General features: G+C 35.0%; 1 protein-coding gene across 2 annotated transcripts in view; it reads right to left on the reverse strand.

Annotated features, from left to right (window-relative positions):
* SMC5 (structural maintenance of chromosomes 5) overlaps nt 1-18,357 on the reverse strand; it is a 94,202-nt gene that overhangs the window by 33,361 nt on the left and 42,484 nt on the right. For both annotated transcript variants that reach the window (XM_061200354.1, XM_061200355.1), the window contains exons 9-11: nt 12,370-12,625; nt 10,387-10,541; nt 5,954-6,067 (exon numbers count right to left, since the gene is read on the reverse strand). In XM_061200354.1, the coding sequence (XP_061056337.1) occupies nt 5,954-6,067; nt 10,387-10,541; nt 12,370-12,625 (525 nt within the window). The remainder of the gene's footprint in view (nt 1-5,953; nt 6,068-10,386; nt 10,542-12,369; nt 12,626-18,357) is intronic.

Raw genomic sequence — 18,357 nt, forward strand, 5'->3', positions numbered from 1 at the left:
AACAGCTGCCCGATAAACACACCCCTTGACACAGCCCTGTCCACCAGAGGGGCAAGACCCAGCTCTACCCACCAGTGGGCAGATACCAGTCCCTCCCACCAGGAAGCCTGCACAAGCCTCTTAGACAGCCTCATCCACCAGGGGGCAGACAGCAGAAGCAAGAAGAACTATAATCCTGCAGCCTGCAGAATGGAAACTGTAATCACAGGAAGTTAGACAAAATGAGACAGCAGAGGAATATGTCCCAGATGAAGGAACAAGATAAAACCCCAGAAGAACAACTAAGTAAAGTGGAGATAGGCAATCTACCTGAAAAAGAATTCAGAGTAATGACAATAAAGACGACACAAGATCCTGGAAAAAGAATGGAGGCACAGATCGAGAAGACACAAGAAATGTTTAACAAAGACCTAGAAGAACTAAACAACAAACAGATGAACAATACAATAACTGAAATGAAAAATACACTAGAAGGAATCAATAGAGTAACTGTGGTAGAACTGATAAGTGAGCTGGAAGACAGAATGGTGGAAATCACTGCTGCGGAACAGAATAAAGAAAAAAGAATGAAAAGAAATGAGGACAGTCTACGAGACCTCTGGGGCAACATTAAACACACCAACAGTCACATTATAGGGGTCCCAGAAGGAGAAGAGAGATGGAAAGGACCTGAGAAAATATTAGAAGAGATAATGGCTGAAAACTTCCCTAATATGTGAAAGGAAACAGTCACCCAAGTCCAGGAAGCACAGAGTCCCAGGCAGGATAAACCCAAGGAGGAACATGCCAAGATACATGGTATCAAAATGACAAAAATTAAAGACAAAGAAAAAATATTAAAAGCAATAAGGGAAAAGTAACAAATAATGTACAAGGGAACTCCCATAAGGTTATCAGCTAACTTCTCAGCAGAAACTCTGCAGGCCAGAAGGGAGTAGCACAATATATTTAAAGTGATGAAAAGGAAGAACCTACAACCAAGGACACTCTACCCAGCAAGGCTCTCATTCAGATTCGACAGAGAAATCAAAAACTTTACAGACAAGAAAAAGCTAAGAGAATTCAGCACCACCAGACCAGCTTTGCAACAAATGCTAAAGGAACTTCTCTAGGCGGAAAAGAAAAGGCCACAACTAGAAACAAGAAAATTATGAATGGAAAAGCTCACTGGTAAAGGCAAACATACAGTAAAGGTAGGAAATCATCTGCATACAAATATGATATCAAAACCAGCAATTATGAGGAGAGCACAAAGGCAGGATATTGGAAATGCATTTTAAATTAAAAGATCAGCAACTGAAAACGATCTTGTTTATATATAGAATGCTATACCAAAACCTCGTGGTAACTGCACACTGAAAATCTACAATAGATACACACGCAGAAAAGAATAAGGAATCCAAACACAACACTACAGTTAGTCATCAAATCACAAAAGAAAAAAAGAGGAAGGGAAGAAAAAACACCTACAAAAACAAATCCAAAACAATTAACAAAATGGCAATAAGAAGCTACAGTCATCAAAACAGTATGGTACTGGCACAAAAACAGAAATACAGATCAATGGAACAGGATAGAAAGCCCAGAAATAAACCCACGCACATATGGTCAATGAATCTACAACAAAGGAGGCAAGACTATACAATGGAGAAAAGACAGTCTCTTCAATAAATGGTGCTGGGAAAACTGGACAGCTACACATGAAAAAATGAAATTAGAACATTCTTTAACAAGATACATATAAATAAACTCAAAATGGATTAAAGACCTAAATACAAGACCAGATACTATAAAACTCTTAGAGGAAAATACAGGCAGATCACTCTTTGACATAAATCGCAGAAATACCTTTTTCAATCTGTCTCCTAGAGTAATGGAAATAAAAACAAAAATAAGCATAGGACCTAATCAAACTCAAAAGCTTTTGCACAGCAAACGAAACCATAAACAAAATGAAAAGACAACCCACAGAATGGGAGAAAATATTTGCAAACAAAGAGACTAACAAGGGATTAATTTCCAAAATTTACAAACAGCTCATGTGGCTCAATATCAAAAAAAAACAAACAACCCAATCAAAAAATGGGCAGAAGACCTAAATAGACATTTCTCCAAAGAAGACTTGCAGGTGGCCAAGAGGCACACAAAAAGATGCTCAACATCGCTCATTATTAGAGAAATGCAAATCAAAACTACAATGAGGGGAGGGGGAGGGGTGAGATGTGACAGGGTGAGAGAGTGTCATGGACATATATACACTACCAAATGTAAAATAGATAGCTAGTGGGAAGCAGCCGCATAGCACAGGGAGATCAGCTCGGTGCTTTGTGACCACCTAGAGGGGTGGGATAGGGAGGGTGGGAGGGAGGGAGATGCAAGAGGGAAGAGATATGGGAACATATGTATATGTATAACTGATTCACTTTGTTATAAAGCAGAAGCTAACACACCATTGTAAAGCAATTATACTTCAATAAAGATGTTTAAAAAAAAATTAAAAAAAATAAATAAAAAATAAAATAAAAAGAAAAATTGGAAAAAAAAAAAAAAACTACAATGAAATATCACCTCAAAAAAAAAAAAAAAAAAGAAAAAAAAAAAGGACCTCCTTGGTGCCACAGTGGTTAAGAATCCGCCTGCCAATGCAGGGGACCGGGGTTCAAGCCCTGGTCCAGGAAGATCCCACATGCTGCAGAGCAACTAAGTCCGTGTGCCACAACTACTGAGCCTGTGCTCTAGAGCCTGCGAGCCACAACTACTGAGCCCACATGCCATAAGTACTGAAGCCTGCGTGCCTAGAGCCCACGCTCCACAACAAGAGAAGCCACCGCAATGAGAAGCCCATGCACCGCAACGAAGAGTAGCCCCCGCTTGCCGCAACTAGAGAAAAGCCCGCACGCAGCAACAAAGACCCAATGCAGCCAAAAATAAACAAATACACAAATAAATATATTTTAAAAAAAGAAACATCACCTCACACCAGTCAGAATGGCCATCATCAAAAAGTCAACAAACAATAAATGCTGGAGAGGGGGTGGAAAAAACGGAACCCTTTTGCACTGTTGGTGGGAATGTAAATTGGTACAGCCACTATGGAGAACAGTACGGAGGTTCCTTAAGAAACTAAAATTAGAGCTATCATATGATTCAGCAATCCCACTCCTGGGCATATATCCAGAGAAAACCATGGTTCGAAAGGATACATGCACCCCAATGTTCACTGCAGCACTACTTACAATAGCCAAGACATGGAAGCAACCTAAATGCCCATTGACAGATGAATGGATAAAGAAGATGTGGTACATATATACAATGGAATATTACTCAGCCGTTAAAAAGAATGAAATAATGCCATTTGCAGCAACATGGATGGACCTGGAGATTATCATACTAAGTGAATTAAGTCAGACAGAGAAAGACAAATATCATATGACATGGCTTTATGCGGAATCTAAAAAAATTGATACATATGAACTTATTTACAAAACAGAAACAGACTTACAGACTTAGAGAATGAATTTATGGTTACCAGGGGGGAAGAGCGGGGAAGGGAAAGATTAGCAGTTTGGGATTGACATGTACACACTGCTATATTTAAAATACACAACCAACAAGGACCTACTGTATAGCCCAGGGAACTCTACTCAATACTCTGTGATAACCTAAATGGGAAAAGAATTTGAAAAAGAATAGATACATGTGTATGCATAACCGAATCACTTTGCTGTATACCTGAAACTAACACCACACTGTTAATCAACTATACTCCAATACAAATTAAAAATTAAAAACATGAAAAAATAAATAAAGCAAATAGGGAAAAATGTAAATAATTATTGTAAATCTGGGTAAAAGGTATATAGGAGTCATATGTATGACTCTTGCAACTTTTCTATAAGTTTGAAGTTATATCAAAATAAGTTATTAAAAAAAATAGAGGAGTGGAGGTATAGATGAAACAATATTGGCCATGAGTCAATGTATCAATGATACTAGTATGCAGAATTCATTTAAGTTTTAAAAATCTATTGTTTTAGTGGTGGCTACACTAAATAAAATTGAATTACACAATGAGAAAGTAATTTCCTTTTCAATTCCCTTTCAATATTTCTAATCATACCAATGAGTAAGTTACATGCGGTGTTATCATGTCTTTAACTCCTTATTACCTCCTTTTAAAAAAATCATATCATCTGCTTTCGAGAAGCAACAGTACAGATCTCGGATTTACTAATACTGCTTTTATTGTCTTTACTGTAATGTAAATTATGTTTTTCTAATTTGGTAATGACATTATACTTCCTTTCAGAATATTTCATTTCAGTAACAAGAAGTGAAGTGATTTAAAGAAAAAATTTAAATAATAATATAGTTAGTACCCAGATATGGCAAAAATTGTGATGGTAGTACATGGTAGTATGCAGAAATGGCAAACACCATGAAGAAGGTTTGTAAGTTACTAAAGGATGGGAAATGGTATTCTAGTAGATATAATTACAGGAGGAGGTTATATACAATATATTTCAAAATTTAAAATATACACACAAAAAGTGATACATGTAAGAGGAAGTTCTAGTCCTAATGATGAGCCCCTATGGAAAGTTGTCACAGTATAAGAAAAAAAAAAAAAAAGGTCAAATTTCCAGGAACCTGTCATATTATTAATATATGGTTCAAATTCTTAGCACAGAGGAAGAAGCATGAGTTTTTGAGGCAAATCCAGTTACTCAGTGTAGGCTAAGCTGGCCATTTGCAAAATAGAAATCATCTAATTACACCTGACTCCAGGCCCTTCACACTGTGCCATGTCTCATAGACTTGTAATCCAAGCAATCTACTTCTTCAGTGACATCAGTTCAAGAACTCACTGTTTAGGCTTAAATAGTTCTGAATAACACAAATGCTTAACTTTTTGGAGACCATTTTATAATTCTGTAGATTCAACTTTTTTATCCAGTCATCTTTTATTCACATTCCCTGTCAACTCCCAAACCAGAAGGAGGGCAATACAGTAAAAGTCAAAGAAAGCAAAGATTCTTTCCAATCACTTGTGTACCAGAGAAATAGAGGACCACTTAAGCTGATTCACGGTCCTGTCCTCACTTAAGACTTACTAGAAAAAGTTTAAACAAAACAAAATCTACACCTCATCTTTCCAGAGCTTTTTAAAAAGTAGAAGGCGTATTGCAAAAGGAAAAAGAAACCTTACTGGCAAGGATAGTAACATACATAGCTAACAATATATATTATATAGATATATAACAATATATAATAAAAACAATAGTGCCCAACAAACACTGTTCTAAACTTTTTCATTTAATAAATTATTTAATCATCACAACCATCTTTTGAAGTAGATATTATCTCCATTTTATAGTGAAGAAATTAAGACACAAAACATTTAGTCAACTTGCTGAAATCAGCAGTAAAGTCGGAATTCAAAGCCTGGTAGCCTATCTGTAGAGTCTATACTCTTAACTAAGCCACGCTGTCTTGCAGTGGCGTATATTCTTGGTCAGTGGTGTTTTTCTAGTCAGATATAGAATTCTCGTTCTTTTAAAAGTTTTTTATTTATAATAAGCTACAACATTATATTCCCCTCCAAAGAAAAACTGAGTTCATTCCAATACATTTCCAAAAAGGATGTCCAAGACCAAAGTCTCATCATTATGATGTTTCTCTTAAAACAATGTGACAGAATTACTCTTCATATTAATTCCCAATGGTAATTTCAAAAAATGTTAAAGATGGAATTATGGGCTGTTGTTCCTCTTATAAAACTAATTCAATCCTCAGTGGTATAGACAGAAAAGAAATTAGCAAATTTGAATGATTTTACACAAGAGTTACTGCTGGTAAAACAGGTCATTATCATTTTTTGCTCTAGAATGAGGCTGAAAACTCAAGCACTGGAAGCTAAGTGTGAAGTGAGTTAAAATATTACAGTACTTGCCTCTTTGAGGAAAACCGCCATATCTTCTTGACTTTCAAACACAAAAGCTCTCAAGTCATTTGATGGAATATGATTTTCAATATATTTGGCATTTTTGTTATCTTTCATATTGATCTATACAAAACAAAAAGAAAATAAAAGTTGATTTTCATGAAATCCAAACTGACTACTAGAACATAATTATACTTAACTTAGATTTATTTAATTAGGTTAAATAAATCCTCGAGAGAAAAGTAGACCAAAAAAGAACAGTTTGGTATTGAAGAGTCAACATTTTAAAACATCTATTTAATTTTCTGTCCAAGACATAGTAAAACAAAAGCCAAGACTTTAACAGCACCTAATGCATATTGATTTTGATACCATCTAAGAAATAAAAAGGTCCTTTCTGGTCAACTCACTGAAAACATTTGAAATAGGGTTAGATTGTAACATGAGTATAAACATTTCTCATCTGTCCCCAAACTTTTAATATTTTTCTTCTTAATCTTTAAGAGGAATTCATGCTATACATGGCAAAAACTAATTAGTATAAAAATACAAAGGCCTAAATAAAACTTTATGAAATTAATGAAAAAAACTTGCTATGGATTAATTATAACTATGGGTGCTTTCGAGAGAAACCCTAGGTTTGTACTACTAGAGCATAAACTTAATTACTTAATCAAAAAATACTAATTAGACATTTTTGCACTTGAGGCTCAGTGCTATGTAAGATACTAAGACAGTTCAAGATCTAGGGCTCTGGGATCAGACAGATGTCACTTCCATTCCTATGTATGACCTTAATCAAGTACCACCTAAATCTCTGAAAGCTTTAGTTACTTCATCCTAAAATGGGTAGAGTAAAACAGTCTATATCTCAAAGGACTAAATGTGGATTAAAAGAAATAATACAACAAAAAAAATTAGTAGACTGCTTGTCACATAAATGTTGGTATTATTTTAAATTACAGAATATTGATCAGTATAGAAAGATGGGAAAACTAATAAACAAGCAAACAAATGAAAAAATCAAAGCCATATAAAATACCATCCCCCAGAACATAAACACTACAGACATTAGATGTCTATTGTTTCACAATTTTTTTGGTACCAAGTTATTGGGTTGGCCAAAAAGTTCATTTGGTTTTTCCATAAGATGGCTCTAGCGCTTAGTTGTCTTTAACTTCGAAACAACTTTGTTAGACTATATTGTGACAGCTGTCATACCAGCGTGTATTTAAAAAAAAAAATCAAAATTGGTGAATCTTTGTGTAGCCATTTTAATATTGAAGATGGAAGAAACAAGCAACATTTTCAGCATATTATGCTTTATTATTTTAAGAAAGATAAAAACGCAACTGAAATGCAAAAAAAGATTTGTGCAGCATATGGAGAAGGTGCTATGACTGATTGAATGTGTCAAAAGTGGTGTGCGAAGTTTCGTGCTGGAGATTTCTCGCTGGACAATGCTCCACAGACGGGTAGACCAGTTGAAGTTGACAGCTATCAAATCGAGACATTGAGAACTGACTTTATACCAAGCAGGAGATAGCCGACATACTCAAAGTATCCAAATCAAGTGTTCAAAATCATTTGCATCAGCTTGGTTATGTTACTTGCTTTGATGTTTGGGTTCCACTTAGGTTAAGCGAAAAAAAACTTCTTGACCGTATTTCTGCATGTGATTCTCTACTTAAACGTGATGAAAACGTTCCATTTTTTAAACAAATTGTGATGGGCCATGAAAAGTGGATACTGTACAATAATGTGGAACAGGAGACACTGTGGGGCAAGTGAAATGAACCACCAGCAACCACACGAAGGGCCGGTCTTCATCCAAAGAAGGTGATGTTGTGTATATGGTGGGATTGGAAGGGAGTACTCTATTATGAGCTCCTTCCGGAAAACCAAACGATTAACTCCAACAAGTACTGCCCCCAATTCAACCAACTGAAAGCGGCACTTGACGAAAAGCGTCCGGAGTTAGTCAACAGAAAATGCATAATCTTCCATCAGGATAACGCAAGACGGCATGTTTCTTTGATGACCAGGCAAAAATGCTTATTGCTTGGCTGGGAAGTTCTGATTCATCCGCCGTATTCACCAGACATTGCACCTTTGGATTTCCATTTATTTCAGTCTTTACAAAATTCTCTTAATGGAAAAAATTTCACTTCCCTGGAAGACTGTAAAAGGCACCTAGAACAGTTCTTTGCTCAAAAAGATAGAAAGTTTTGGGAAGACGGAATTATGAAGTCACCTGAAAAATGGCAGAAGGTAGTGGAACAAAAGGGTGAATACGTTGTTCAATAATTTTATTGGTGAAAATGAAAAATGTGTCTTTTATCTTTACTTAAAACCCAAAGGAACTTTTTGGCCAACCCAATACTTTGTTGTAAGGAATGGTACAAATGAAAAAAAAAATAAAGTGGGTGTTTGCTACAACTTACGGAAAGGGTAAAGTAACCCCAATATCACCATAGGAAGTCATCTTTTTTTATAGTTATGGATAAGCCAGCATAGGACTTAGCTCTCATTATCACTCTCCCCCAAGGGTGCATTTATCAGAGACATTCTGCCATATCAGATTCTGGGGCCCATATCTTGTATAAGTTGGTTACACGGTCATCTAATTTTTTGATGAATTTCACCTGCTCGTTTAGGTAATGAGTCTCAGAGAAGTCACACAAGTAGGGGTCTTTTTTGTCATTGGTCAGTTTGTGCATTTACAGTAGTGACTGATTCACAATTTTTTCCAAGTGTAATACACACTCCATTGCATTCATTGTCTGGTTTCCTGATATCCTGAAGGAAGATTTGGCCACCTTGTTGGTTCTGAACCTTCATCAGCTTCTTAGCGAGCTCCTTCTCCTCATGAGATTGGTGAAGAAAATATCTGGCAAAGTTCTTCAGAGCCACGTCTTTACAAAGTAGTAAGACATAGACAGGTAGACACAGGAGGTGTAGTTTTCCAAGATGTTCTGGTGGTTGATGGCAGACTCCTGTTTCACAATTTTTAAAAATGAAATCTTTCTATATATCCTATCCTGTAATCTGTTTTATAAGTCATTAACATATCATAAATGTCCCTTTATATTAGTAAATAGAGACCTATGGCAACATTTTAAAGGCCTATGGAAGTGGTACAACGCATTTCAACTAGATTTTGAAGGGTTAGGTAAGTGTATGGGCAGGATACAGTTGGAAGAAGGTGGTAGGAAAAGTAAAAGGTTGTTCCAGGAAGGGTAAAATAACAGAGTATCTCCCTTTATCTCAGACTCAAATGTAATTTAAAAAGTAAATATATGCCAGCTAGTAATCTGACTTGGTGATAGGCTACTATCAGGAAATCAAGTGACAAGAGGATGACAAATCTAATAAAGTCTAGAAGTACTGTTTTGAGGTTAGCATTTTAATAAAAGTCTGTTGAAAATTACACTTGCATTCTAATTTATAATACTAAGGGTCACAGTATTTCTTCTTTACTGGATTAATCAAAACAGTAATGTCTGCATCCAAAATAGATATTCCCTTCTTGATCAAGCAAAAATATTCTAATAATTCATACCTGAGCAAGGAGAGAATACAGTATTATGCACACTAATTTTGCTAATATAATGCAAACTATATGAAATGATTTTGAATAAAGCATAATATAAACAGGAGTTACAGAATATAGAACTTTTCATGAATCCTACAAGGATCTACAGTGAATTCTTTCCAAAAAAAAAAAAAAATCATCTAGCAAAAATAATCCTTTTATTATTTTGGAGTTTTAAGTGTGTGTATGTGTGTGTGTGTGTGTATAAAACATGTCATTAGCAAAGAATGTGGTTTTTACCTTTTCATTCCTTCTCATGGCCCAACTTAGCATTTAAAATATTTTAGATGGAAATCTTCCTAGTAAATCCACACCCACATTTCATTAAATGATTTACTAAATACAGCTTGCCCTATTCTTGATGATTCATGATCATTAATAAGACTTATCAAATGTTTATAAGGTCAATAAACTGTTGGTTTCATTCTCAGAATCCTCAGAATGCTTTATTTTTGTAGCAGATGATTTTGTTGTCTATCCTGTCAGGTGTTCCATATCAACTGTATTTATTTATAGCAGTTTTCTACCCCTTTGGCAGCATTTAATATATTGCCTGTTATAACCGAAGAATAGCAATTGCCAGAAGGAAACCAGCTAACCAAGTTTACACATGATTCTTGGTCAATAAGTTGCCAGTTTCATACTTCTATCAAGAAAAAGTTCATAGGTTTATTATCAAGGACCCTTTAAAAAGCACATGTATGGATTCAGCAGCATACCAGATGTCACAAGTCTACTAATGGAAAAGCAGGGTGTTAATAAGACTAAGAATTCTTAAAACAACAAAACCTACAATGATTACAATAATAAAACTAACAGATACTACTAAGATGAACAAATTTCTTACCGTGAGCATTATGGGTTCACAGACTCTTTGCTTAAATTTGTCTCTGTTATTTCTCAGCCATAAAACAGCATCATATGTATCACGGTATCTCTGTCTCAGCTTATCTTCCTTTTGATTCATAAGACTGTCAAAACGCACAATATGATCATCCACACCTAAAATTGGAAAATAAAGCATTATTCCTCTGAAAACTTTAATTAGCGAAATAATCTATTAATAACATAAAAGAATATCTTAGATCTAAAGGTTATAAACACCGCTCAGCAAGTACCCAACACAGTGAAAAAGACCCACCCTGGACAAATCATTCTTAAATTTGTAAACACCTGGGATAAAAGATGATCTTTAAACTATCAAAAATAAACAGGTCACATACAAAATAATGAGAAAACACTAGATTTCCTATCAAAAGACAATGGCAATAGGCCTTCAGAATTCTGAAAGAAAAACTATTTTCAAGCTAGATTTTTATAAAACAAAAACGAAAAAAGGGGATAATGAAGTAAAGGTTTTTCAGGGATGCAAAGACTCAAATTAATTCCCAAATATCTCTTCTTAGAAGGTTATGTGAATATGTACTCTTACAAAACAAGGAAATAATTTAAGAAAAATGAAGACACAGAATTCAGGAATAGCTTTTTATCCAACACAGAAAAGGTGTGAGACAAGTCCTAGGTAACAGCCATACAGGAGACCTTGAGAACAATCAGTTTATATGGGAGGAGGATGGAAGGTCTCAGAACTCAAGAGAATGCCTGATAATTTTTTTCCCCAATTTAAGGAAATGCTAAAGTAAATGGTGTTTCTAAAAAATGGTAAATTAAAATCCTAAAAAAAAAATTATCAATGAACAGAAATTAGATCATAATGCACTACTTGGCTCTGCTGTGAGCAAGTTTTATTGTTGTAATAACATAAATAATACTTAATATCTCTAGCTATTAGAATTAACCCATAAACAGACCATATAAAACTTAATTATGGTTCTCAATAAAATATGTTTTCAGCCTTTAAACTATAAAAACCAGAGTACATATTAAAGAATTAAAGGGAGGAAAGTAAAAAGGAAGGCTAGGAGTACCAGTATCTTTAGCTTATAAATGTGCATTCAAGCATTATCAACAAATGTTAAATGACAAAAAAAAGTAAGAATATTATTGGTAATAAATCAACATTAATAAATGTTAATGATTACTAATATTAATATAATAATCCCATTTGAGGAATTACAATAATAGGTAGGGGAGGTGTCATGAGTTGAAATCCACATCTAAAGCAACAAAATATTAAAAGATGATATCTAAAGTTGATTAACCAAGCCATGGTGAAATAAAAATATGATTAAGATATATGAAAGACTATTAGAAAAAATTACTGAAATAGTTAAGAGTGCTTACTCTTGACAGTGGGTCTGGAAGTTGGAAAGGCACTGGGCCACCCTTCTTGTCTAGTGTTATTATTTTTTTTAAACCATACATGTAGCATTTTGCTAAACATATAAACAAATTTTTTTAATAACTGACCTTAGTCATATATACTGAGCAGACAGAATGTAAGATCTCCTCTAACTGAATAATGCTATAGATCTAGCCACATGGTCTATAGCAGAGGAAAAAAAAGATGAAATTGGACAGGCTTCAAGGAGCAAAGCTAATGGAAGGTTATGAAGGCTAGAATGAAGAGCTTGAATTTGACCTGAGAAATAACAGAAAAGTGAGTGACTGTAAAGAAAATAAAATAAAGTAGTTTTAGAGAATTAAATCAACTGCCATAATCTGACATAAGACAACGGTCTGCTCGCGGCAAATCATTACACAATAGATATAGGTAATTAAGACACTAAAATGGAAGAACTGAACTGAGCTTCCTCAACAAGCAGACATGAACACTTAGACACATGATCAGGGGAAGAAGAAAGCCCATCAACAGAGACATATCTCCATTTTATAAACATGTCTTCACTATAAGTTTAAAAAAACTTACTCTTCTTCTCCTTCTCTAGAGTTTCCCTCTCTCTACGCTTATCAATTATCTCGCCTTCACATAATGCCTTTTCATCTTGAACTCGTCTCAGATCATTTGTAATGGCATCAATTTGGGGTTGAAGGTTCTCACAGTTTTCTGTGGTCTTCAGTTCATTTTGCAAATCTTCTATCATTTTGCGGGTATTACTTATTCTCCTCTGTCGATCATGCTCTTCATTTTGTTTTACTGTTAAAGCCTGCTGAAGCTCCTCAATCTAATAAAACAAAAGCTGGTTAGCAATGGAGATTGTTTTTTCTCCTGGTTTATTAGGCTTTTATAGTAAAACAGTTTTAAAAATGCAAACAATCTAAGAACATGGGTTTTTTCCTCATTAAAAGGTATCCTATTAGAATTAAACTGTTACTCCTACCAAACTACCTGTCTCTTTATTTGTTCAGCAATACATTCCAAGTACCTAGAGCAGTGGTTAGCATATAGTTAGCATTCAGTAAATATTTGCTAAATAAACAAAATATTTATAAAGCCAATCAGTAGATTTCTAAATATTTATAGGAAGATTTCACGTACTATACATCATAAAACTGAAAACAGTCACATGGTATACCACAGACTTCCAATAAAGCAGCAATAGAAATGATGATGAAGATTATGTCACCCTACTAATTTAAAACCACAATAAACTATTTTCTTTCAATTAAATTATTTTCTACTAGCACTTCGGATTAGTATTTTAAGATTTTAATCCTCAATCTGTATGTTTATATTCAGGGTAAATCATTAAAAAAAAACCAGATCATGCAACTTGCCAGTGGAATTTTTATCAAAACCATACATGGTCTACCTAAGACAGAGTTATGATTTTCTTCAAGACACAAGACGCATACACCCAATTTATTTTTTGCAAAAATAGAATTTTGTGTTAAATGAGATAAGGTTAACATATCACATAATTTGCTTATTGGTTACCTTTCTTTCCAAGTCAAATTTACTCCCTCTTCCTCCCCATTATAAATGTATATTTACAACATATTCATTATAGAAAATATGGAAAATATAGAAACTTAAAACAAATAAAAAACACCTAAAATCTTAAGGTCCTTAAACATTTACATTTTAATGCCAGCCTATATCCATCAATAGAGCATATACGTTTTAGCAAATGGCATCACTAAAAATTTATTGAGAGCAGTTTCTCATTACCTCCATGTCCTTGCAAAATAAAAATTTAATACCTGCATAATGTTCTTTTATATGGATATACCACATTTTATCCCATTCCCTACTGTTGGAAATTTGGGTTGTAATCAATTTTCTTTTCTAAAAGTTTAGCTTTGACAGCGTCAAGATAATGAACTGAATACATGCCAAAATCCTCTCTCCTATAACAAACATGCAGAAGTGAAAGATAAAATATTATGTTTGAAAAAATTAAGATTGTGTGTGTGTGTGTGTGTGTGTGTGTGTGTGTGTGTGTGACTGAAAATTAACAATGTTCAATGGGCCCAGAAGAAGGAAGCAGACAAGAAGCCACAGTGTTCAGCCAGGAAACCCATGAAGTCCAAGGCTTTTAGAAGAATAAACTGGCATGTCATGGGAGACAGACAGAGAATTAAGAATCACCAAACACATGAGGAAGTCCAAGTCCATAAAAAAGGGACAAGAAATTTAACAAATATAACCTCTACAATCCCAGCAAAATAGAGACCACCACGCTACCAAAAATCACTGGGCTGCTGAAGAAATTTTATACCAAGAGGTCTTTGTCTGATGTTGACCTGAAAAACTGAAAAGCAGCTTGATGGTCCCATGTCCTTCTAGCTAAATTTTCTGAGTTCTAACTTTAACTCATTTGCCACCTTCATCCAAGAAACTACCATAACTAATTCCATCACACCCATGTTTAGCTCAGGCACAGTAAGTCCAAGCCTCCTGGATCATGCATGTTCGCTAGGATACCATTCCCATTACTGCTCTCTATCTTCAATTTCTCTGAATGTTCTCTCTTCTTGTTCTACCTAAAACTTGGCTATTCTTGGAAGATACTTCTCCCTAGAGACCTTTCAAATGGTGACCTTTTCCTGCCATAATTCTTCAGAGCACTTCAGGACTCAGAAGTGGGGAGGGTATCCTCATCAATCTCTGCTGTACTACTTCCTCTGTTAATTGAGCCCCACTTCAGATCTTTGAAGATCATACGATCAGACTTTACCACCCATTATCTTTGCTATGTTAACTACCCTCCTCAAAGTCTTTCCTCACCCTCTTCATTCATTGATGCCTTTAGCACCTGACTCACTGTCTTTCTCTCCATCATTATGCTGGCCATAATGGAACTCCAACATACACACAGAAAACCAGTCTAACTCTTTGGCCTCTGTGTTCCTTGACTTCTTCAACTGTCTTTTCCTAAACACCACCTCAGCCACCTTCTCCTACAGTTATGTTAGATTATATCTATAGTTATATCTGACTAGATCATGTAGATCACCAAAAATCATACCACCTCTGAAAACTATTTCCACAATCCTACTCTTTGATCACCATCTCCTTTCCTTACATTTTACTTACTATGGTCTTCCTACTGCAACTATCCTTTGACTGCATAGGGTCCTGTAATCCACTGACCCTACTACCTTTTCACAATCCACCATCCCCCTCATTTCTTTCCTTAACTGGCTGAGGTTCCACAACTCTAGAATCACTCCCTTGCAAAAGCCTCTTGACCCTCCACCATTCCTATGTCACATTAGCAAGGAAAAAGCTTAGTCCTTATTAAACCTAAATATATACTTTCTATTTATCTGTATCTAAACAACTGAACTAATTGGAGAAACTCTTGAAAACAGGTCTTACTTCAAATTTATGGCCACAAAACTTAAACAGGCACTCAGAACTCTCAGAAAAACCTACTACATTTTTCTAATAAATGTATGCTCTCATTCTGAGATGAATTCCATCTTCTCCTCCTTCCTCAATCTTATATTGCTTAAGGCTCTACTCACCCAGCTAATGACCCTGTCTCATATTTCATTAACAGCAGTGTTAAAATCAGAGTACTCTGATCAGAGTACTTTTCCTCCTTTCAAAACCATCAACCTACCTCCATCTGTACTCACTCTGCTTTATCTTATACAATGTAAGGAGAGTTCTTGTAGCTACCTAAATCTACCCCTCCAGGGCTACTCCAAGCAGTGTTTCTCAAATTATTTATGGTGAAGAATCATTAAAATAATTCTAAGTAATCACAAGTCAACTTTTATCAATTACAACTACAAAAAATTGCTAATAATCATTTTGGTCAATTAGCAATAATCAATTGCTAATAAAACAGTTTGGCAATTCCTTCAAAAGTTATATGTACACCTATGATAGTCACTTCTAGGAAATTATCTGAAAGAAATGAGAGCATATGTTATATTACGTAAGAACTTGTACAAGAATACTCACGGCATTTTTTGGTAATAGCCCTAAACCAGAAACAACCTAAACGTCCATCAACAGATGAATGGATAAACAAATTGTGATCTCAAGAAAAGTGGAAGAAAAAAAAAATCAAAGTGAACAGAGATAAAAATACAACATATACAAATTTGCAGGACACAGGTAAAGCAGTGATGAGAGGAAAACTTATAGCATTAAGTGCATACACACAAGAAAAGAGGAAAAGTCTCAAATCAATAATCTGAGCAGAACCTGGAAAAAGAGCAAAACAAACCCACATCAAGCAGAAGAAAGGAAGTAATAAAAATATGAACGACTTCAATGAAATTAGAAAAATAACAGAGAAAAGCCAATGAAACAAAGAGCTGGTTCTTTGTAAAAAACAATAAAATTAACATACCTCTAGCAAGAATGATCCCCACCCTCATACCCCACCAAAAAAAAAAAAAAAAAAAAAAAAGACAAAGTAGACACAAATTACCAACATCAGGAATGAAACAGGGTTAACAGTATCACTACAGAACCTACTGACATCCAAAGGATAATAAGAGAATTTATGCACACATAAATTTAACAATTTAGACAAAATGGACCAATTCCTAAAAAAAACCCACTAATTACCACAACTCAACCAATACAAAATAGATTATTTGAATTGCCCTGTAACTATTAAGTAAATTGAATTCATAATTTTAAAACTCCAAAAACAAATCTCTAGACCCTGATAGTGTTATTTGAGAATTATTCAGAATATATAAAGAAGAATTAACACAAATTCTACACAATCTCTTCCAAAACTGAGAATAGGAGGGAACACTTCCCAGTTCATTTTAAAAAGCTAGTTATTATCTTGATACCAAAAGCAGACAAGTATGAAAAGAAAACCACAGAATATCACTTCTGAAGATAGACACAAAAATCCTTTAAATGTTTGCTAACAGAATTCAACAATACGGAAAAGGAGTTATAAATTTATACACCATAACCAAGCAGGGTTTATTTCAGAAATGCAAGGTTGATTTTATATTCAAAAATCAATGTAATCCATCATTTTAACAAGCTAAAAATGAACATGTGCATGATTGTATCAATAGATATGGAGAAAAAGCATCTGACAAAATCCAACACTCACTCATGATATTCTCAGAAACACAGGAATAGAGCAGAACTTCCTGAACTTCCTCATCTATAAAAAACCCTACAGCTAACATTATACTCGATAGTGAAAAAATGAATGCTTTCCTCCTAAGACCAGGAACAAGGCAAGGATGTCCACTCTAACCATTCTTATTCAACACAGTGCTGGAACTTCTAGCCAGTGCAATAGGCAAGAAAGGAAATAAAGGGCACAAAAATCAGAATGGAAGAAATAAAGCTGTCTCCATTTGTAGATGACATGACTGCTTATAAAGAAACACCCCAAGTAAACCATTAAAAAAATAAGGAACAGAGAAAAAGAAAAATCAAAAGAAAAACTTGGGTATAATCCAACAAAACATAGAGAACTTATATGCTGAAAACTACAAAATGTTGATGGAAAAAAATCAAAGATCTAAATAAATGGAGACATACCGTGTTCATAGTTTGGAAGATTCAACATAGTAAAGATTTCAGTTCTCCCCAAATTGACATACGTTTAATGCAAGTCCCATTAAAATCCTAGCAACATTTTTCTGTAGATATAGAAGAGATTTGGCTGTCAACAGGAATGGCAAAGGAACTCTGAAAATCCTCTCCTCCAGAAAAGTAATGAAAACATTGACAAAAATTATCAAAATTAACTCTTTCAGAACTCTGGAATTTAACCAAAGGCTTTTCAACAAGCCGGAGAGCATTTACTCAAGAAAAATGCTCGAATCTTGGTAAAAACAACAAGCTTTGTGGTGTTTTGAACATGCCCTATTCCTATTCCCCTCTCCTCAGTTCCTTGGCAGCCTTGAAAACCAACAGCCCACAGTCATAGTGAAATCAGCAGCCTAGGAGCTACAGGAGAGATCACAAAGTTAGAGAACTTTCACATTCTCAATCTCAGAGAACTATCGTTATCTGATCTGTCTGGCAGTTTCCAGCAAAACCTTACTTGCAAGGCTTGTCTTCATTTGACCTGACTCCACAGCTTGCACACTGCAAAAGACCCTTTTCCTTGGAGGAAGCTGCCAAAAACAATCAGTGGCAATTGTTTAACAACAGAGCTGCCTGGTTGTGAGATAAGTGTGGGAAACAATAAGCTAACCAAAAAATTCAAAAAGAAAAAGCTGGAGAATACAATGCCCATAGGAAGTTTTGGTAGCTCCTGGGAATCTAGAAGGCCATATGCATGCCTGAGTTCGGACTGTGCATGCCCAAGGCTGTATGCATGCCCTAGAAAGACCTGAGGAGGCCCTTATCTCTCACAACATTCTGTGCAAACAGGAAGTGAAAGCTGAAACAGAGTTGTAAACTAGCACTGGAACTTAACCAAAGCTTTCATCAACAATTCAGGGAGTATTTGAGGACAGAATCTTGGTGGAAAGTGAAAACAATGCCTGGCTGAGTGTTGAACGT

The sequence above is a fragment of the Eubalaena glacialis genome, chromosome 9 (assembly GCF_028564815.1).
Source record: "Eubalaena glacialis isolate mEubGla1 chromosome 9, mEubGla1.1.hap2.+ XY, whole genome shotgun sequence".
Lineage (NCBI taxonomy): Eukaryota > Metazoa > Chordata > Mammalia > Artiodactyla > Balaenidae > Eubalaena > Eubalaena glacialis.